This window comes from Theropithecus gelada, chromosome 14, assembly GCF_003255815.1.
Source record: "Theropithecus gelada isolate Dixy chromosome 14, Tgel_1.0, whole genome shotgun sequence".
NCBI classification, from domain to species: Eukaryota; Metazoa; Chordata; class Mammalia; order Primates; family Cercopithecidae; genus Theropithecus; species Theropithecus gelada.
The window spans coordinates 23344957-23364326 of record NC_037682.1 but is presented as its reverse complement, the minus strand read 5'-3'; the positions used below and the strand labels follow the sequence as shown (position 1 = coordinate 23364326).

General features: G+C 36.9%; 1 protein-coding gene across 2 annotated transcripts; it reads left to right on the top strand.

Annotated features, from left to right (window-relative positions):
* The first annotated feature begins 5984 nt into the window (after window positions 1-5984).
* Window positions 5985-7660, top strand: LOC112607234 (uncharacterized protein C1orf43-like). 2 transcript variants are annotated; one of them, XM_025358349.1, is made up of 2 exons: window positions 5985-6221; window positions 6324-7660. In XM_025358349.1, exons 1-2 carry the CDS (start codon window positions 6156-6158, stop codon window positions 6915-6917), a joined length of 660 nt encoding a protein of 219 aa, XP_025214134.1. In that variant the 5' UTR covers window positions 5985-6155; the 3' UTR covers window positions 6918-7660. The 2 variants fall into 2 exon arrangements, with proteins under 2 accessions (XP_025214134.1, XP_025214133.1); XM_025358348.1 differs by having other exon boundaries at window positions 5991-7660.
* Window positions 7661-19370: the final 11710 nt, after the last annotated feature.

The window sequence follows — 19370 nt, the reverse complement described above, 5'->3', positions numbered from 1 at the left end:
TTCTTTTAAAATGCTGGATAATATTAGACTGACCCACAGAAAATTGCCAATATTCAATTGCTTTTCACCTACAAAATGGCTGTTTCAAATGGTCCAATGTTATATTTTATTGTGTGACCACACTGTGATTGGCTTGGACAATCCTATATTGATGGATATTTTGGTTGATTTCCATATTTTACGTGTAACATCTTTACAAACTTTGAATTAATATCACTTCTGTCACATTCCTGGGCATGATAAAGAGAACAGTTTTTTTTTCTAAATGTTTACATTTTTATCAGAAACTAGAAGCACAAATAGAATGGATTTAAATATGTATATATTTAAATACATATATGTATGCTTAGGTTGATCATTAGCCTTGAGGAGCCTGGATCTTATCGCTATTGAAAGAATAGTATTAATATTATGCAGTTCTAAAGCACATTGTAGTCACAAACTATTAGTTTCACTTGTATAAATGCAAATTACTTCAAGTATCAGAGGAAGTAGTCATAAAGTTCATCAGCAGCAGCTCATATAGAAGAAAGACTAAAAATATCTGTATGCGGTCAGCAAAAGCTGGTAAATAACTAGCAATAAAGAGTATTTGTAATATAAGCTTTAATATTTGTTTGCTGCCAATGAAATGGTCCAAAATAAATATCTGAAAAAATGGCAAAACATGATATTTCCTATTTAAAAACAGCAGCTAGAAGAATGTGTTTATTACATGAGCAAAATCGAACTGAAGGAATTTATAAAGTTCATATCTTTCAAACTACAAGACCTAGATCTCAAGACACTTGAGAAACACATGTCTAATCAGAACTTGGTTTTTGTTATCCCAACTTTAGTTTTCTCTCCACTTCATGGTGACATAGCTAACGCTTGCTTTTTATTCTCTGTGCAACAAGACAAAAATTAACGTTTTAGTAAAAGGGCTGGAAGCTAACCAGCTTTCCAATTTTTTGAGGTTGCTTTTATTTTTTTTTTGAAATCAAATAAGTACTGGAAAAAATCATCTTTTCTGTTATGTGATTGTCTTAAGAAGAAAGTATCATTGAATCCACTTGGCACCTGATAGACCTTCTGTTGTAGGTAGATTTTAAGTAACAATGAAAGACATTTGCAGAACCCAAAGTTCAGTATTTTCCATTTCCCGTCGTTAAAAATGAAAAAAACAATCTATTTTGAAATTGTTAAAACACATGTTGATTGTCTTGTGTCACAAATGTTTACACTCTTAACCCAGCAGCTGCTAACTCAAGACTTTGTTGACGCTATTTGCAATGTTTGCATTCAAACTATTCAGGACATTTTGAAGCTATATTGTGAAAATATTGTCACTGTGATGTTTAGTCATGATTCTAACGATCAAAAGACATTGAATTTTTGAATAATAGCTTGTTAAATAAAGAAAATTGAAAATTACATTGTTATCCAGAGTTACCAAAATTATTTTAAGATTCACAGGAAATGCAGTTGGCTCTGGTAGATGAAGCATTTTTTGCCTTTTTATTTTTATTTTATTTTGTTTTTACAGATTTAGGAGTTACAAGTGCAGTTTTGTCATAGGGATATATTGTGTAGTAGTGAAGTCTGGGCTTTTAGTGTATGCATGACCCAATAGTGAACATTGTCCCAATAGGTAATTTTCCAACCTTCACCCCCTCCTTACCCTCCCAGCTTTGGAGTCTCCCATGTTGATTATACCACTCCATATGTCCACATGTACCCATTGTTTAGCTCCCACTGATAGGTGAGAACATACACTTCTGGTTTATTTCACTGAAGATAATGGCTTCCAGTTCCATCCATGTTGCTGCAAAGAATATGGTTTCATTCTTTTTTTCTGGCTATGTAACATTTCAGGGCGTGGGTGTGTGTATATATATATATAGCAATATACATAATGCGATATATAGATGCAATGCTATATATATATCTATATCTATCTATGTATCTATCTATCTATCTATATATATATGCAGTCATCCATTAATGGACACTTAGATTGATTTCATGACTTCGCTATTGTGAATAGTGCTGCAAGGACATGAGTATAGGTGTGATTTTAAATATAATGATTTCTTTTCCTTTGTCTAGATACCCAGTAGTAAGATTGCTGGATTGAATGGCAGTTATATTTTTAGTTCTTTGACAAATCTGCTGTTTTCTACAGAGACTGGACTAATTTACATACCCACCAACAGGGTAATCAGTTTCCTTTTTCTCTACATCTTTCCAATATGCGTTGGTTTTTTTTTTTTTTTTTTTTTTTTTTTTGACATTTTAATGATAGCCATTCTGACTGCCGTAAAGCAGCTTTGAAATTGCTGTACATCTAGGACATTACTGGTGAAGTTTAGAACTTGTGGGTACTGAGAGTCATGGTCTGAGTGGTTCTTTCTCCTCCTTCCTAGATCAGAGTGCAGATACAGCAGCAGACACACTTTCTTTCACCCTTGTCTGTCAGGAAGAAAGCTTCCATGTTGTTAGAACGTCTATGGAGAGGGGGCCATGAGGCAAGGAACCACCGTGTCCTCTGGAGGATGCAGGTGGCCTCTAGGAAGTGAGAGCAATATTTCGTCACCATTCAAAAAACAAGCCAGGGCTCTTAGTTTAACAGTCACAAGGAAATAAATTCTGCTTACAACCTGAATAAGTTTAGAAGTATTTCATTGTCAGATGAGTCTACATGTTAGAACCAAGTTCTAGACAGCACCTGAATTACAGCTTTGCAAAGGACTCAATTAAGTATCAGGCAGAAACTGTGAGATAATAAATGTGTATATATATATACACAAAAATATATATATATATTTTTGAGACGGAATCTCCCTCTTGTTGCCCAGGCTGGAGTGCAATGGTGCAATCTTGGCTCGCTGCAGGCTCCGCCTCCCGGGTTCAAGCAATTCTCTTGCCTCAGCCTCCTGTGTAGCTGAGATTAAATTCATGCACCACCACGCCCGGCTAATTTTGTATTTTTTAGTAAAGACAGGGTTTCTCCATTTTGGTCAGGCTGGTCTCAAACTCCCGACCTCAAGTGATCCGCCCGCCTCGGCCTCCCAGAGTGCTGGGATTACAAGCGTGAGCCACCATGCCCGGCCGTATATGATTTTTAAGCTATAAGTTTGTACTAGCTTATTCATGGCAGTAGAAAGTTTTAATTTCCTTAAAGATAAATATTACAAGGAAATAATGTAGGGCATGCAATTATGGAAAAAAATAAGAAAAGGAGGCACTAAAGATTGGGAAATGCTGATTCAATGCAACTCCTAACTTTATTTGTTTGTAAGATATCTGAGGCCTATAAAAGTTACTTGTCATAATATATAACTAGATAGCAACAAAATTAGCAAAAGAACAAGATCTGTGGCATCTGTCTTTGATTGTAAGTTTTATGTGGTCATGGTTGTTAACTATCTTTTGCAGGATCCAAAAGCACTACATTCATGATTATCATTTACTGGTTTTATTTTCAGTCAATTACTGCACTTTCCATATTTAAAGTTCAGATTATTCAAGGACTCCATGATGCAAAGCTTTATCTTTTAATTTTCTACATGTTTCAGATCATAGAGGAGAAGGTTGAAGGTAGCCAAGAGCAATGTTAATTGGTCCCTTTATTTCAGTTAGAGGCAGAAAGGAAAATCAGTCCTAGACAGGCTATAACAGGAGCATTGCGTGGCATATAATTCTATGTATATTTTTCCCAGAGCTGGGATAATGCAAAGAAGATGAGAGGAAAAGAAGGTGGTATAGCTGCAATAAAACACAAAGGAATAAAAGTCAATGTATTTCACTTTTAATACTGGCTCTAACGAGTTGGACAAATGTTCTCTAGGTCTCCATTTTATTTTCTTTTAAATATAAAAAAAAATGGGAAAGAGAAATGTAAGGTTCCATCATTTCTTTCAATCTTAGAAGGTTTTGTCTATCATAAAAAAAAATGAGAATTTTACTTATTTTTTTCTTATTTGTGGATCCTAGAGTATTGAAACAACATTAGATATATAAACTAGTATTCTCAAAGGATTGTGAAATTGAAGAGAGGGCAATAAAATTAGCAGATCAATAAAGAGAAGATTTTAAATATTAAATAGAACCTCAGTAAGACAATATCAAAAGATGTAACGTATTTATAAATGATGTTCCAGAGGGAGAGAGGAAAAATAATTGGGTTGAATATTTTTTAAAACATATGGCTAGATTTACCAAATGGGTAAAAAATATCTAATTACAAATCCAAGAACATCAACAAATCATAGCAGAAAAATATTTTTCAGAATAACTTCATGTAAGTACATTATAATCAAAACTCAAAATATCAAAATTTTTAAAAATCCTAAAGAGATTCAGAGAAAAAAGACATATCACATGCCGGAGAATAATAAAACAATTGTTACTATCTTCTTATCACAAACAGATCCAGTTAGAAAAACATGAAACACCATCTTTAATGTGTTGTGGGAAAGAAATATGCAAACCCAGAATACTATGACCAGTGAAAAATATTCTTCAAAAATCAGATAGAACTAGAGACATTTTCAGGTAAATTTAAGTTGAAAAATACGTTGCCAATAAATTAACAATACAAAAAATATGAAGTGAAAATTTCAGAAAGAAATTATGGTACATTGAAAAAAATCCTCAGATCTATATAAAGAGCACCGAAAATGGTAAGTATATAGACAAATTAAAATATCACCTTTTTATGATTTCTTAAATTTCTCAAAAGATAACTGAAAGTTTAAAACAAAAATAACATTTTATTTATGTACTTAATATAAATATGGACATATATATGACAACATATAAAATATTGGCAACATACAATGACATATTACAAAACAGAGGGTTAAATTAAGAATAATAATATTCTTAATTGTAAATAATATTCTTAATTGTAAAATGACTGTATTGATCTAAAAAATGATATCGTAAACCTTAAAGCCATCTAAGCATCGTTACTAAAAACCAATAGAGGAAATAACTGGATTATTTAAAAGTGCTTGATTACTTCAAAAGAATCCAAGAAAAAAAGAACAGAGAATGGCACAATTAGAAAAGAAATAGCAAAATCTGAAACTCAAAACCATTTCAAAAATTTCAAAAGTCATTTGAAAAGTCATTTCAAAAATTACATTGAATATTATGTGATTAAATACATAATAATATATAAAGAGCATAAATAACTTCATAGAAAAAATCTAATCTGATCAAAAACGGACAAAAGATTTGGATGACATTTCTCAAAGGAATATATGCAAACGGCAAACAGGCGTATCTGTGAGAGATGCTCAACATCATTGATCGTTAGAGAAATGCAAATCAAAACTACAATGAGGGATTACCTTATCCTAGTTAAAATGATTTGTATCCAAAAGACAGGCAATACAAATGCTGGCGAGGATGTGGAGAAAAGGAAACATATGTACACTCTTGGTGGGAATGTAAGTTAGTACCACCCCATTAAACAAATGTTAAGTTAGTACAACCCATTAAACAAACCCAGTTTGGAGGTTCCTCAAAATACTAAAAATTGAGCTATAATATGATCCAGCAATCCCACTGCTGGGTATATACCCAAAAGAAAGGAAATCAGTATATCAAAGATATCTGCACTCCTATGTTTGTTGCATCACTGTTTATAATAGCTAAGATTTGGAAGCAACTTAAGTGTGCATCACCCAGTAAATGGATAAAGAAAATGAACAAATACACAATGAAGTACTATTCAGCAGCCATAAAAAAGTGAGATCCAGTCATTTGCAACAACAAGGTTGGAACCAGAGATTATTACGTTAAGTGAAATAAGCAATAACTAGACAGATAAACATAGTGTGTTCTATGTATGGGATCTAAAAATCAAAACAATTGAGCTCATGGACATATAGAATAGAAGGGTGTTTATCAGAAACTGGGAAGGGTAGTGGGGGCCAAGGGGAAGGTGGGGATGGTTAATGAGTACAAAACATAGTTAGAATGAATAAAACCGCCCCTGCCTGTCCGCCATGTTTTCAGACCGGGTCTGGCTTGGTCTTCCCCCATAAGGAAATGGCCGGGGAGCTCCAGGGGACCCAGGCGCCGTCGCTGCGGCGGAGCCTGGGCTGACCAGCCAGGACAGCGGGGTAAACCCGAACAATTCTGCGCGAGGTAGGGAGGCCATGGCGTCCGGCAGTAACTGGCTATCCGGGGTGAATGTCGTGCTGGTGATGGCCTACGGGAGCCTGGTGTTTGTACTGCTATTTATTTTTGTGAAGAGGCAAATCATGCGCTTTGCAATGAAATCTCGAAGGGGACCTCATGTCCCTGTGGGACACAATGCCCCCAAGGACTTGAAAGAAGAGATTGATATTCGACTCTCCAGGGTTCAGGATATCAAGTATGAGCCTCAGCTCCTTGCAGATGATGATGCTAGACTGCTACAACTGGAAACCCAGGGAAATCAAAGTTGCTACAACTATCTGTATAGGATGAAAGCTCTGGATGCCATTCGTACCTCTGAAATCCCATTTCATTCTGAAGGCCGGCATCCCCATTCCTTAATGGGCAAGAATTTCCGCTCCTACCTGCTAGATCTGCAAAACACTAGTACAGCTTTCAAGGGTGTACGCAAAGCCCTCATCGATACCCTATTGGATGGCTATGAGACAGCCCGCTATGGGACAGGGGTCTTTGGCCAGAATGAGTACCTACGCTATCAAGAGGCCCTGAGTGAGCTGGCCACTGTGGTTAAAGCACGAATTGGGAGCTCTCAGCGACACCACCAGTCAGCAGCCAAAGACCTAACTCAGTCCCCTGAGGTCTCCCCAACAACCATCCAGGTGACATACCTCCCCTCAAGTCAGAAGAGTAAACGTGCCAAGCACTTCCTTGAATTGAAGAGCTTTAAGGATAACTATAACACATTGGAGAGTACTCTGTGATGGAGCTGAAGGACTCTTGCCGTAGATTAAGCCAGTCAGTTGCAGTGTGCAAGACAGGCTGCTTGCCGGGCTGCCCTGGGGACATCTGACTCAGCAGGCCCAGACTGTATCCATCGAAGTTCCCGTTGTATCCAGAGTTCTTAGAGCTTGTGTCTAAAGAGTAATTCCCCAACCTTTTCTTATGGGCATTTTTAGAACATTGGCTAAGACTGTTTTCCCCCAGTAGCACTTTTTTCTGGATTTGCATTCAGGTGTTATTCTTAATGTTTCTGTCAAAGCTTCTTAAAAATCTTCACTTGGTTTCAGCCATAGTTCACCTTCCCTGTTCCAGGTTTATTTAATTCCAAAGGTGAGAGTTGGAGAGAGATGTCTTCCATATCTATACCTTTGTACACAGTTGAATGGGAACTGTTTGGGTTTAGGGCGTCTTAGAGTTGATTGATGGAAAAAGACGGGAACTGGTGGGAGGTCAAGTGGGGAAGTTGGTGAATGTGGAATAACTTACCCTTGTACTCCACTTAAACCAGATGTGTTGCAGCTTTCCTGACGTGCAAGGATCTACTTTAATTCCACACTCTCATGAATAAATTGAATAAAAGGGAATGTTTTGGCACCTGACATAATCTGCCAGGCTATATGACAGTAGGAAGGAATGATTTCCCCTAACAAGCCAATGCACTGGTCTGACTTTATAAATTATTTAATAAAATGAACTATTATCAAATAAAAAAGAAAGAATGAATAAAACCTACTATTTAATAGTACAACAGTTGACTATAGTCAATAATAACATAATCATACATTTAAAAATAACTTAAAATAACGTAAAGAGTGTGATTGGATTGTTTGTAACTCAAAGGACAAATGTTTGAGAGAATAGACACCCTATTCTCCATGATGCACTTATTTCACACTGAATGCCTTTATCAAAACATCTCATGTATCCAATAAATATATATACCTACTATGTACTCAGAAAATTAAAAATTTTTTTAAAAGAAATTATTTTTTTAAAAAAACAACACTCCAAGAGAATATAAATATATTTGTTGCAATGTTTGTTCCCTCCAGAGTAGCTGGGACTACAGGCACCCGCCACCACGTCGGGCTAAGTTTTTTGTATTTTTAGTAGAGATGGGGTTTCACCGTGTTAGCCAGGATGGTTTCTATCTCCTGACCTCGTGATCTGCCTGCCTCGACCTCCCAAAGTGCTGGGATTACAGGCGTGAGCCACCACGCCCAGCCCAAACTATATTTTAACAAAAGATGCAACTCTGTGTTGTCTACAAGAGACATAATATGCCTATAGTAAGCATAAAGAAACTAGTGTAATTAGCTTCAATCCACGTAGACTTTAAATTTTAAAAAATCATAGAGAAGGGATATATTTCATAATAAGGAAATTCCATAAGAAATATGTAACAACATTGAAGATATATGCAAATGATAATACCATTTTAAAACACGTAAAGAAAAACTGACAGAAAAATAAAGGTAGAAAGAGACATATTCAGTTGTAATTGGGAATTTTAACATCCCTCACTAAGTAGTTAGTAAAATAGCTAGATAAAAAAATTAGTGCTAAAAGTTGCTTTCTTTATCAGATAGGTAAAATTGAAAAAATAAAGAGAAGGTACTGCTAGACATTTTATACATACTAAAAGTACAACATGTAATAAACAAACAAATGTATGCCAATAAATTTAACAATTTAGAAGAAATGAATTAAATAACTGAAAAACAAAACTTTTCAAAACTCAGGAAAAATAAATAAATCTGAATAGATTTATACATCATAAAGAAATGAAATTCTTAATCCAACATCCTTTCACAAAGAAAATTTCAAGCCCAGATGGTTTTTCAGGCTAGTTCTGTTACACATTTTTAAAAATGTAATCCTGAACTTTAATCTTTCATCAAATACTAGAGGATAAATCCCTCATTGATTTATTTTATGAAGGCAACATAACTCTAAAGCCAAAATATGATTAAAATATTACAAAAAATAGAGCAATACCCTTATGAATGTAGATACATATATAACAAAGGGAAAGATAAATAAATCAAATTCAGTAATACATAAATAGAATAATATAATATCACTAAGTAAAATTTACAAAATTAAAAATCAGTGTAATTAACTAACAATATAAAAGAGGATACCCATAGGATCATTTCTATAGTTGCAAAATATGTGGGTTTTTAAAAATTTTTACTTTTATTTTAAGTTCTTGGGTACATGTGCAGGATGTGCAGCTTTGTTACATAGGTAAACGTGTGCTATGGTGGTTTGCTGCACCTATCAACCCATCACCTAGGTATTGAGCCCAGAATGCATTAGCTATTTTTCCTAATGCTCTCCCTCCCCCGACCCCGCATCCCCCAAAAGGCCCCAGTGTGTGTTGTTCCCCTCCGGGTGTTCTCACTGTTCAGCTCCCACTTAAAAGTGAGAACATTTGGTGTTTGATTTTCTGTTCCTGCATTAGTTTGCTGAGGATACTAACCATAGATGGTTTCCAACTCCATCTATGTCTGGGATCTAATTAAACTAAAGAGCTTCCGCACAGCAAAAGAAACTATCATCAGAGCTGACAGGCAACCTACAGAGTGGGAGAAAATTTTGCAATCTATTCATGTGACAAAGGTCTAATGTCAAGTATCTACAAGGAACTCAAACAAATTTACAAGAAACAAAAAATGACCCCATTAAAAAGTGGGCAAGGCACATGAACAGGCACTTCTCAAAAGACATTAATGTGGTCAACAAACATATAAAAAAAGCTCAACATCACTGATCATTAGAGAAATGCAAATCGAAACCCAAATGAGATACCATCTCCTGCCAGTCAGATTAGCAATTACTAAAAAGTCAAGAAACAACAGATGCTGGCGAGGTTGCAGAGAAATAGGAACACTTTTACACTGTTGGTGGGAGTGTAAATTAGTTCAACCATTGTGGAAGACAGTGTGGTGATTCCTCAAAGATCTAGAACCAGAAATACCATTTGACCCAGCAAGCCCATATAGGAATATAAATCATTCTATTACAAAGATACATGCACACACATGTTCATTGCAGCATTATTGACAATAGCAAAGACACGGAATCAACCCAAATGCCCATCAAAAGAAGAAACACAAAAGAAATATTTGGCATTGTGGAATTGTTCTGTCTATATTGGTATATTATACAGATTATATATATACTTTTCTTTCTCTCTTTGAGACAGGGTCTTTCTCTGTCACCCAGGCTAGAGTGCAGTCACACATCTTGGCTTATTGCAATCTCCGATTCCTGGGTTCAAGCAATCCTTCCACCTCAGCCTTTCAAGTAACTGGGACTATAGCTATGCACCACCACACCTAGCTAATTGTTGTATTTTTTTGTAGAGATGGAGTCTCACCATGTTTCCAAGGCTGGACTTACACTCCTGAGCTCAAGTGATCCACCCACCTTAGCCTCCCAAAGTGCTAGGATTACTAGTATGGGCCACAGCACCTAGCCAAATATTCTATATTTTATAAATATTTAACAAATATTTTTGTCAAAACTCATTTGATTTTACTCCTAACGTGAGTGCATTTTATTGCATGTAGATTTTATATTAATTAAAAAATATTTTAAATGTGTATTTCTCATTACATAAAATACAGGTTGGCTGGAGTCTCAAATCGATGTTATGTTACTCTTTAACTCTAGCTGATAGAATAGGTGTCATTAGAATGTTGCTAATTGCTAGAGATAAGTAAAAAAAAAACAAAGGTGTAGCAAAATTTTCATGGCTCATAAAACTAACTTCATGGAAGAAAAACATATAATGTTTGTTCATATCTTGTTGAGCAAATGTGGTAGGTAAAATTTTAACCCCATCCCCACGATTTCCCCCAAGATTTCTGAACTTAATCCCTGGGAATGTAAATATGATGATACAATGCATTTGTGATTATGTCACATGACAAAAAATCCTACTATGTGTCTAGAAACAGGAGGACCAGCTTACTTGTGAACAATACTGACTATAAAATATCTTTATATAAAATATCTTCTCCAGATGACAACATGCATATATTTTCTCCATTTTGTATTTCATTTATTGGATTATATATTCTTTTCTCCTTGAACACCCTTCTGCTGCTTCTAACAACAATTTAGTGTCATTATTTTCTCTCGGGATTTCGGTGCTCAATTCCTTGAAAAGGGCAGTCAGTGCTTCTTGGCAGCAGAAAAATTAGGCAGGGCTATAACTCTGAATACTAAATTAGGACACTGAGGATATTTTTAACAGGTGTACTTTCCATTCCGGTAAGCCCAAGGTTGATACATTTTGTTCTATAAAGGTACAGATAATAAATATTTTATGCTTTGCAGGCCATATGGTTTTTGTTGTACCTACTCTATTCTGCCATTGTAGCTTGAAAACAGTCACAGACAATATGTTAACAAATGACCATGGATGTGTTCTAATAAAACTTTATCTAAAAAAGGAGACAGTGAACTAGATTTGGCTCTCTGCCATAGTTGAATGATCCCTGAATTAAGCCATTAATTTCATAGACTGTTAGAGTTCTATAAGTCCACAAGATTAATCGCTAATATTTCATCTTATGGAAATGGAAACTGGGTCTGAGGGAAAGAAAATTACTCTGCCCACACTCACAGTACAAATTAGGGAGTAACTCTGGCCTGGAAACTAGATATCCCAACTCACTGTTTAGTGAGTAGCCACCGCATTGTACTGAATTTCCATTTTTCCTGATTGGAAAAAAAAAAAAGCAGTTGCGTTAATCTTATTTTTCCATATCTCCTTTATATCCATCTTGAATGTTTAAATTCTTCTCTTTACTACAAAAGTAAATAATTTCTAGTTTACTCAGATGAGACTGGAAAATACATTTTGATGCCTGAATATAGGAATGAAAAACTCAAAACCTCTTGATTCAACTGGACACTGAGGTTTCCATTGCTTGGGGTTGCCTGCCTCATGGGTGATCTCTTAAAACAGATTCCACTTAAAGTCTCAGTGATTTATTTATATGAAGGTGTCAGCAAAACGATTTCATATATTTTTTAGTCTTTCTTGGACTCCACTTACACATATTTTGGATTGTTAGAGGCTCTTCCATGAATTATTCACTAGTTATTTACATTCTATATTTGGTTTTTTACTTTTTTATCTTTTTAAGTCTGGTCTAAGATGCAGTTGGTTCATGTTTTCACCTGCAGAATCAGCAATAGTGGTCCCTTGCTCTAATTAGCATAGTGAGAATGTTTAAGCCTGCGGATACTTTTTATTCTTTTCAGCCTTTCATTCCTGGTCATTACTGAGGCAAAATAGAGTTGTAAATAGTCAGATTAAAATGATTATTTTTCTTTGGGAGGCTGTGGCGGGTGGATCACCTGAGATCGGGAGTTTGATACCAGCCTGACCCACATGGAGAAACCCTGTCTCTACTAAAAATACAAAATTAGCTGGGCATAGTGATGCATGTCTGTAATCCAGCTACTCGGGAGGCTGAGGCAGTAGAATTGCTTGAACCCAGGAGGTGGAGGCTGTGGTAAGCAGAGATGGCACCATTGTCCTCTAGCCTGGGCAACAAGAGCAAAACTCCATCTCGGGAAAAAAAAAAAAAAAAAAAAAAAGATTTTTACTTTTACTAGACTCTGAACTCCGTACCTCTCTACTTTCTTCACCAATGCTTGTAGCTCGGCCTTGTTGATCTCTCTTAACCTGGCATGTTCTCTGGAAGGCATTCTTTTGCCCACACCTACATCTGCCATTTCCCCCAGGAAAAAGCCAGAACTTTTTTCTCACTTATGAAGGGCTCCTTTTTTTTCTCAAATGAGTTCTCGTGGGCTTTCTTAAATCCACCATTTTTTGAGAGCCTTGCATACAAGTATGATGTCTATTAAATTGTATTTTTTCAGTGTTGAAATAGTCTCAATATATGTCCCTGCCAAGTAGCATGTTGAATTGTAATCCTTAATGTTGGAGAAGAGGCCTGGTGGGAAGTGACTGGATAATGGGGGTGGATTTCTCATGAATGTTTTAGCATCATCCACATGGTTCTCTCTTCACAATAGTGAGTTCTCACGAAATCTGGCTTTGTAAAAGTGTATGACACTCCCACCACTCCACCTCTTGTGCCTGGTGCCACCACCTTGCTCCTACTTACACCATGTGAGAGGCCTTCTCCCACTTCACCTTCTGCCATGAGTAGAATCTCCCTGAGGCCCTCCAGAGCAGATGCCAGCACCATGCTTCTTATACAGCCTGCAGGAGTGTGAGCCAATTAAACTTCTTGTCTTTATAAATTACCCAACCTCAACTATTCCTTTATAGCAGTGCAAGAACAGCCTAATACAAGTGTTAAAATCCTTTTACATCATAACTTGACACAAAATTAACTTTACCCACTCCTATGTTGTTTTCCTGAGTGCCCATTTGCTGTTATCTAGTTTGTTTATCTAGTTTCTCCAGTCTGTTTCATTTTTTATGACTTACAAACATCTGACTAATCCTACTTGTGTTTTATTTGTTTGTCATAGTCAATAGGCCAGGACACTATAGAGCATTGGGTCTTTCTTGGTTTCTGGGACTCTCAGATAAAGTTTTGGGCTTGCATGTCTTTTAGTATTTTCTGTTTGACATCCATTTTATAATAGTTTCTCTCAAAGCAGGATCCGATGTTAACATTGTATGTATTTGATTTATTGTGGGAGAGTTCTCAAGAGAAACTAGTAGGAGGAAAGAACATGATAGGAATGCTGAAGGGGCAAGTAGTAGTGTGGTTTCAGATGAATTTAAATTCAACATGATCCTCAAATGATTTTTGGAGTCTAAAATGCATCTGTCCTTCTTGGAAGCAAGGGGAGGAGGATGACACCTAACCCCCAAACTTCTTGAGGAAGGCAACTGTAACCTCTCAGGAGCAATCCTGAGGGGGGAAAATGCAGGTATGAGGAGATATCAATCAATGACCTCACAGCAGCTTCGGGACTGGTGCCACAGCAGAGTTGGTGATAGAAATATGGGGAAGTAGGTGGGACACAAATAGAATCCTGCTAATGTTTCTAATTCTCCTTTAATAATACATTGCTATTGAACTCTCCTGGGAATAATCCATAAGCAGAAAAAACTCTCAGTATGGAAAGGCTATTAAAAGATCTAGAATACTAAAAATTAATTGTCCAACACAGGTTTTTTCTACCTTCGTGTAGGGGAAGCTTACTGAAGAAACTTTAAAAACAGGGAAAAAAACCCCCAATGCATGGAAGCATTATTATTCTACCTCATGCAGAAATCCAAATAGTGTAGTGTCTTGAAACAACAGTATCTGAACCAGAAGAAAGGTCAGGGCACAGTTTCCCTGCTTTATTGAGCAACACTGTCTATTTAATCATCTGGGGTCAAAAGGGATCTGACTATTTGCCTATTTGTGCTGACTTGGGTTAAACTAAAGTGTCAAGTTTTTTCATGGATCATGACCCCCTTAGCCAGTTTTTAGAACTCTTGTTCCTAAACGAGGAAACCACCTTGGATGGTTATTCAAAAATAAAACTTTGAGCTTTTTTCTTAATAGATTATATTTTAACTTCCTAAATAAGTACACATGCAGTTTAATAACAATTTCTTGTTGAGCAATTTCTTGTGAGCATCAATCACACAAAGACTGAGAGTTCCAGAGACAATTTATCACATAGTTCCCTTAAAGTCTGTGGCCCAGTTTTGATGAAGAATAAGGGTATATAATGAATTTTCTGTTCACTATTGTCAAATGGTGGAGCAGGAGAGTGAGCGAGTGAAGTGCTATACACTTTTAAACTACCAGATCTCATGAGAACTCACTATTATAGGAATAGCGAGGTGGAAATCCACCCCCATGATCCAATCACCTCCCACCAGGACCCTCCCCCAACATTGGGAATTACAATTCAACATGAGATTTGGGTGAGAACATAGAACCAAACCATATCATTCTCCCCTTGGCCCTTCCAAAATCTCACATCCTTCTCACATTTCAAAACACAATCATGCCTTCCCAACAGTCCCCCAAAGTATAACTCATTCCAGCATTAACTCAAAAGTCCAAAGTCTAGTCTGAGACACAGCAAGTCCCTTCCACTTATGAGCTTGCAAAATAAAAAACAAGTTAGTTACTTTCAACATATAATGGGGGTAAAGGCATTGCGTGAGCACTCCCATTCCAAAAGGGAGAAATAGGCCAAAACAATAGGGGTAAAATCCATATGCAAGTTCAAAACCCAGCAGGACAGTCACTAAGTCTCAAGGCACCAAAATAATTGACTTTGACTCCACATCTCACATCTTCAGCATGCAGATGCAAGGGGTGGGATCTCAAGGTCTTGGGCAGCTCCACCCCTGTGGCTCTGCAGGGCAGAGTCCCTGTGGCTAATTTCACAGGCTGGCATTGAGTGCTTATGACTTTTCCAAGTGTACAACTCAAGCTGTCAATAGAGCTACCATTCTGAGGTCTGGAGGATGGTAACCATCTTCCCATTACTCCACTAGGAAGTACTCAGTGGGCACTCTGTGTGGGAGATCCTACCCCACATTTCCTTTCCACACTGCATCAGTAGAGATTTTCCATGAGGCCTCTGCACCTGCAGCAGACTTCTGCCTGGACATTCAGGCATTTCCATACATCCTCTGAAATCTAGGCAGAGGCTGCCACAAAGGTCTTTGAAATGCCCTGGATGCATTTTCCCCATTTTCTTGGCTATTAACATTTGGCTTTTTTTTTTTTTTTTCCTAAATGGAGTCTCACTCTATCACCTAGGCTGTAGTGCAGTGGCACAATCTCAGCTCAGTGCAAACCCTGCCTCCTGATTGCAAGTTATTCTCCTGCCTCAGCCTATCAAGTAGCTGGGATTACAGGCATGCATTACCACATCCTGCTAATTTTGGTACGTTTAGTAGATAAGGGGTTTCACCATGTTGGCCCAGCTGGTCTCGAATACCTGACCTCAGGCGATCCACTCACCTGGCCTCCCAAAGTGCTAGGATTACAGATGTGAACCATCATGCCTGGCCTGGGTTTTCTTTACTTATGCAAATTTCTGCAACCAGCCTGAATTTCTCCTCAGAATATGGGATTTTCTTTACTACACATTGTCAGTCTGCTGCAAATTTTCTGAACTTGTATGCTCTGCTTACTTTTTAAAATATAAGTTCTATCTTAAGGTCATTTCTATGTTTATGCAAATAAGAATAGGCTTTTAGAAGCAGGCAGGCCACATCTTGAATGCTTTCCTGCTTAGATATTTCTTCTGCCAGATACTGTAAATCATCTCTCTCAAAGTTCCAAAAATCTCTAGAGCAGAGGCACAATGCCTATAGTCTATTTGCTAAAGCACAGCAAGAATCACCTTTATTCCAGTTCCCAACAAGTTCCTCATCTCCATCTGAGATCACCTCAGCCTGGACTTCACTGTCCCTATCACTATCAGCATTTTGGTTACAACTTTTCAAAAAGTTTCTAGTAAGTTCCAAACTTTCCGTCATCTTGTATTCTTCTGAACCCTCCAAACTATTCCAACCTCTGCCCATTACCAATTCCAAAGTGACTTCCACATTTTCAGGTATCTTTATAGCAATGCCTCACTCCCAGTACCAATTGTCTGTGTTTGTCTGTTGTCATACTACAATAAAGAGCTACCTAAGACTGGATAATCTATAAGAAAAGAGGTTTAGTTGATTCACAGTTCCAAAGGCTGTACAGGAGGCATTGCTGGGGAGGCCTCAGTGCACTTAAAATAATAGTGAAAAGTGAAGGGGAAGCAAACACTATCCTCACATGGTAGAGCAGGAAAGAGAGCAAAGAGGGAATTGCTACACACTTTTAAACAACCATATCTCATGAGAACTTTCTATCATGAGAACAGCAAGGAGTAAATTCACTCCCATGATCCAATCATCTCCCAGCAGGACCCTCCCTCATCATTGAGAATTACAATTCAACATGAGATTTGGGTGGGGACACAGAGACAAATCATATTAGTCACCATCTATCTTACAGAGTTACTGTGATGAGAAAAACAAAGTTTGATTAATAAGTGCTAATTTGGTGGTAGTGACTTTTGGGATAAAATGCTATGAAAATTTAACACCAGTGTTTATGTATATGTATTCATGTTGTGTTTTGGGGAAACATGGCAGATAGCCTTAAAAATTAAACAATTTTCAAATTTAAAAACTAAGAATAAAAATCAGATTTGATACAAAATAAGGGCCATGTAGCAAAATAAAATCCCAAAGAGTGAATATACAAATAAGCATGCTATGTGAGTTTACCAGCATAACTGATTAAATCATTACTCCCCTTAAATGCTATATTCAAAGGATTATTTGGATAGCAAATAAAAGAGGAAAACTATATAGGAAATTTTAAAAAGTAAAATGCATACAGGGACAACAAAAGGTTATTTAAATCTCATTTCTTAAGATTCTAAATTATTGGTTACATAACATAAATTCATTCACAAGAAGAGTTTATCTTCTAGTATTCCATCACAGTTTTTTGTAAATCAGAGGTTGTAAAGTCCCTGACTTGACTCAATAATCAACACTAAACACATCTCAGTGCAAGGACACATGGGGCATAATTGGGGTAACCTGGAAAAAAATATTTGGCTTCCATCCCATTCCTTTAAAGTTTTAAGGAATTTAGCCAAGTATTGCCTGAGATAAATGCTTTCAATATACTAACACAGAATTTAAGTAAAAATTTACTTTTTACAAATGTTTTACTCTGTTTGCTTTTTTATAGTATTTCCATTTTTTGAAATTTTGGGGGGGATTTCTTTAACCTTCAAGTTCAGGGGTGTATGTGCAGGTTTGTTATTTAGGTAAACTTGTGTCATGGGGGTTTGTTACACTGATTATATTTTCACCCAGGTATTAGGCTTAGTACCCATTAATTATGTTTCCTGTTCCTTTCCCTCCTCCCACCCTTCACCTTCTCATATGACCCAGTGTGTATTTTTCCCCTCTATGTGTCCATGTGTTCTCATCATTTAGCTCCCACTTCTAAGTGAGAACATCCAGAATTTGGATTTTTGTTCCTGCATTAGTTTGCTAAAGATGATGGCCTCCATCTCCATGCATGTTACTGCAAAGGACATGATCTTGTTCTTTTGTATGGCTGTATAGTATTCCATGATCTATATTTACCACATTTTCTCTATCCAGTCTATCACTGATGGACCTTTAGGCTGATTCCATGTCATTGCTATTGTGAATAGTGCTTCAATGAACATATGTGTGCATGCGTCTTTATAATACAATGATTTATATTCCTTTAGGCATATACCCAGTAATGGGATTTCTGGATCAAATATTATTTCTTTTTTTTTTAAATTTATTTATTATTATTATACTTTAAGTTGTAGGGTACATGTGCATAACGTGCAGGTTTGTTACATACGTATACTTGTGCCATCTTGGTGTGCTGCACCCATCAACTCGTCATTTACATCAGGTATAACTCCCAATGCAATCCCTCCCCCGTCCCCCCTCCCCATGATAGGCCCCGGTGTGTGATGTTCCCCTTCCTGAGTCCAAGTGATCTCATTGTTCAGTTCCCACCTATGAGTGAGAACATGCGGTGTTCGGTTTTCTGTTCTTGTGATAGTTTGCTAAGAATGATGGTTTCCAGCTGCATCCATGTCCCTACAAAGGACACAAACTCATCCTTTTTTATGGCTGCATAGTATTCCATGGTGTATATGTGCCACATTTTCTTAATCCAATCTGTCACTGATGGACATTTGGGTTGATTCCAAGTCTTTGCTATAGTGAATAGTGCCGCAATAAACATACGTGTGCATGTGTCTTTATAGCAGCATGATTTATAATCCTTTGGGTATATACCCAGTAATGGGATGGCTGGGTCATATGGTACATCTAGTTCTAGATCCTTGAGGAATCGCCATACTGTTTTCCATAATGGTTGAACTAGTTTACAATCCCACCAACAGTGTAAAAGTGTTCCTATTTCTCCACATCCTCTCCAGCACCTGTTGTTTCCTGACTTTTTAATGATCGCCATTCTAACTGGTGTGAGATGGTATCTCATTGTGGTTTTGATTTGCATTTCTCTGATGGCCAGTGATGATGAGCATTTTTTCATGTGTCTGTTGGCTGTATGAATGTCTTTTTTTGAGAAGTGTCTGTTCATATCCTTTGCCCACTTTTTGATGGGGTTGTTTGTTTTTTTCCTGTAAATTTGTTTGAGGTCTTTGTAGGTTCTGGATATTAGCCCTTTGTCAGATGAGTAGATTGTAAAAATTTTCTCCCATTCTGTAGGTTGCCTGTTCACTCTGATGGTAGTTTCTTTTGCTGTGCAGAAGCTCTTTAGTTTAATGAGATCCCATTTGTCAATTTTGGCTTTTGCTGCCGTTGCTTTTGGTGTTTTAGACATGAAGTCTTTGCC

Bases quoted from the DNA above. Each gene is read 5' to 3' on its own strand.
- LOC112607234 (XM_025358348.1), top strand. From the start codon at position 6,156: ATGGCGTCCGGCAGTAACTGGCTATCCGGGGTGAATGTCGTGCTGGTG.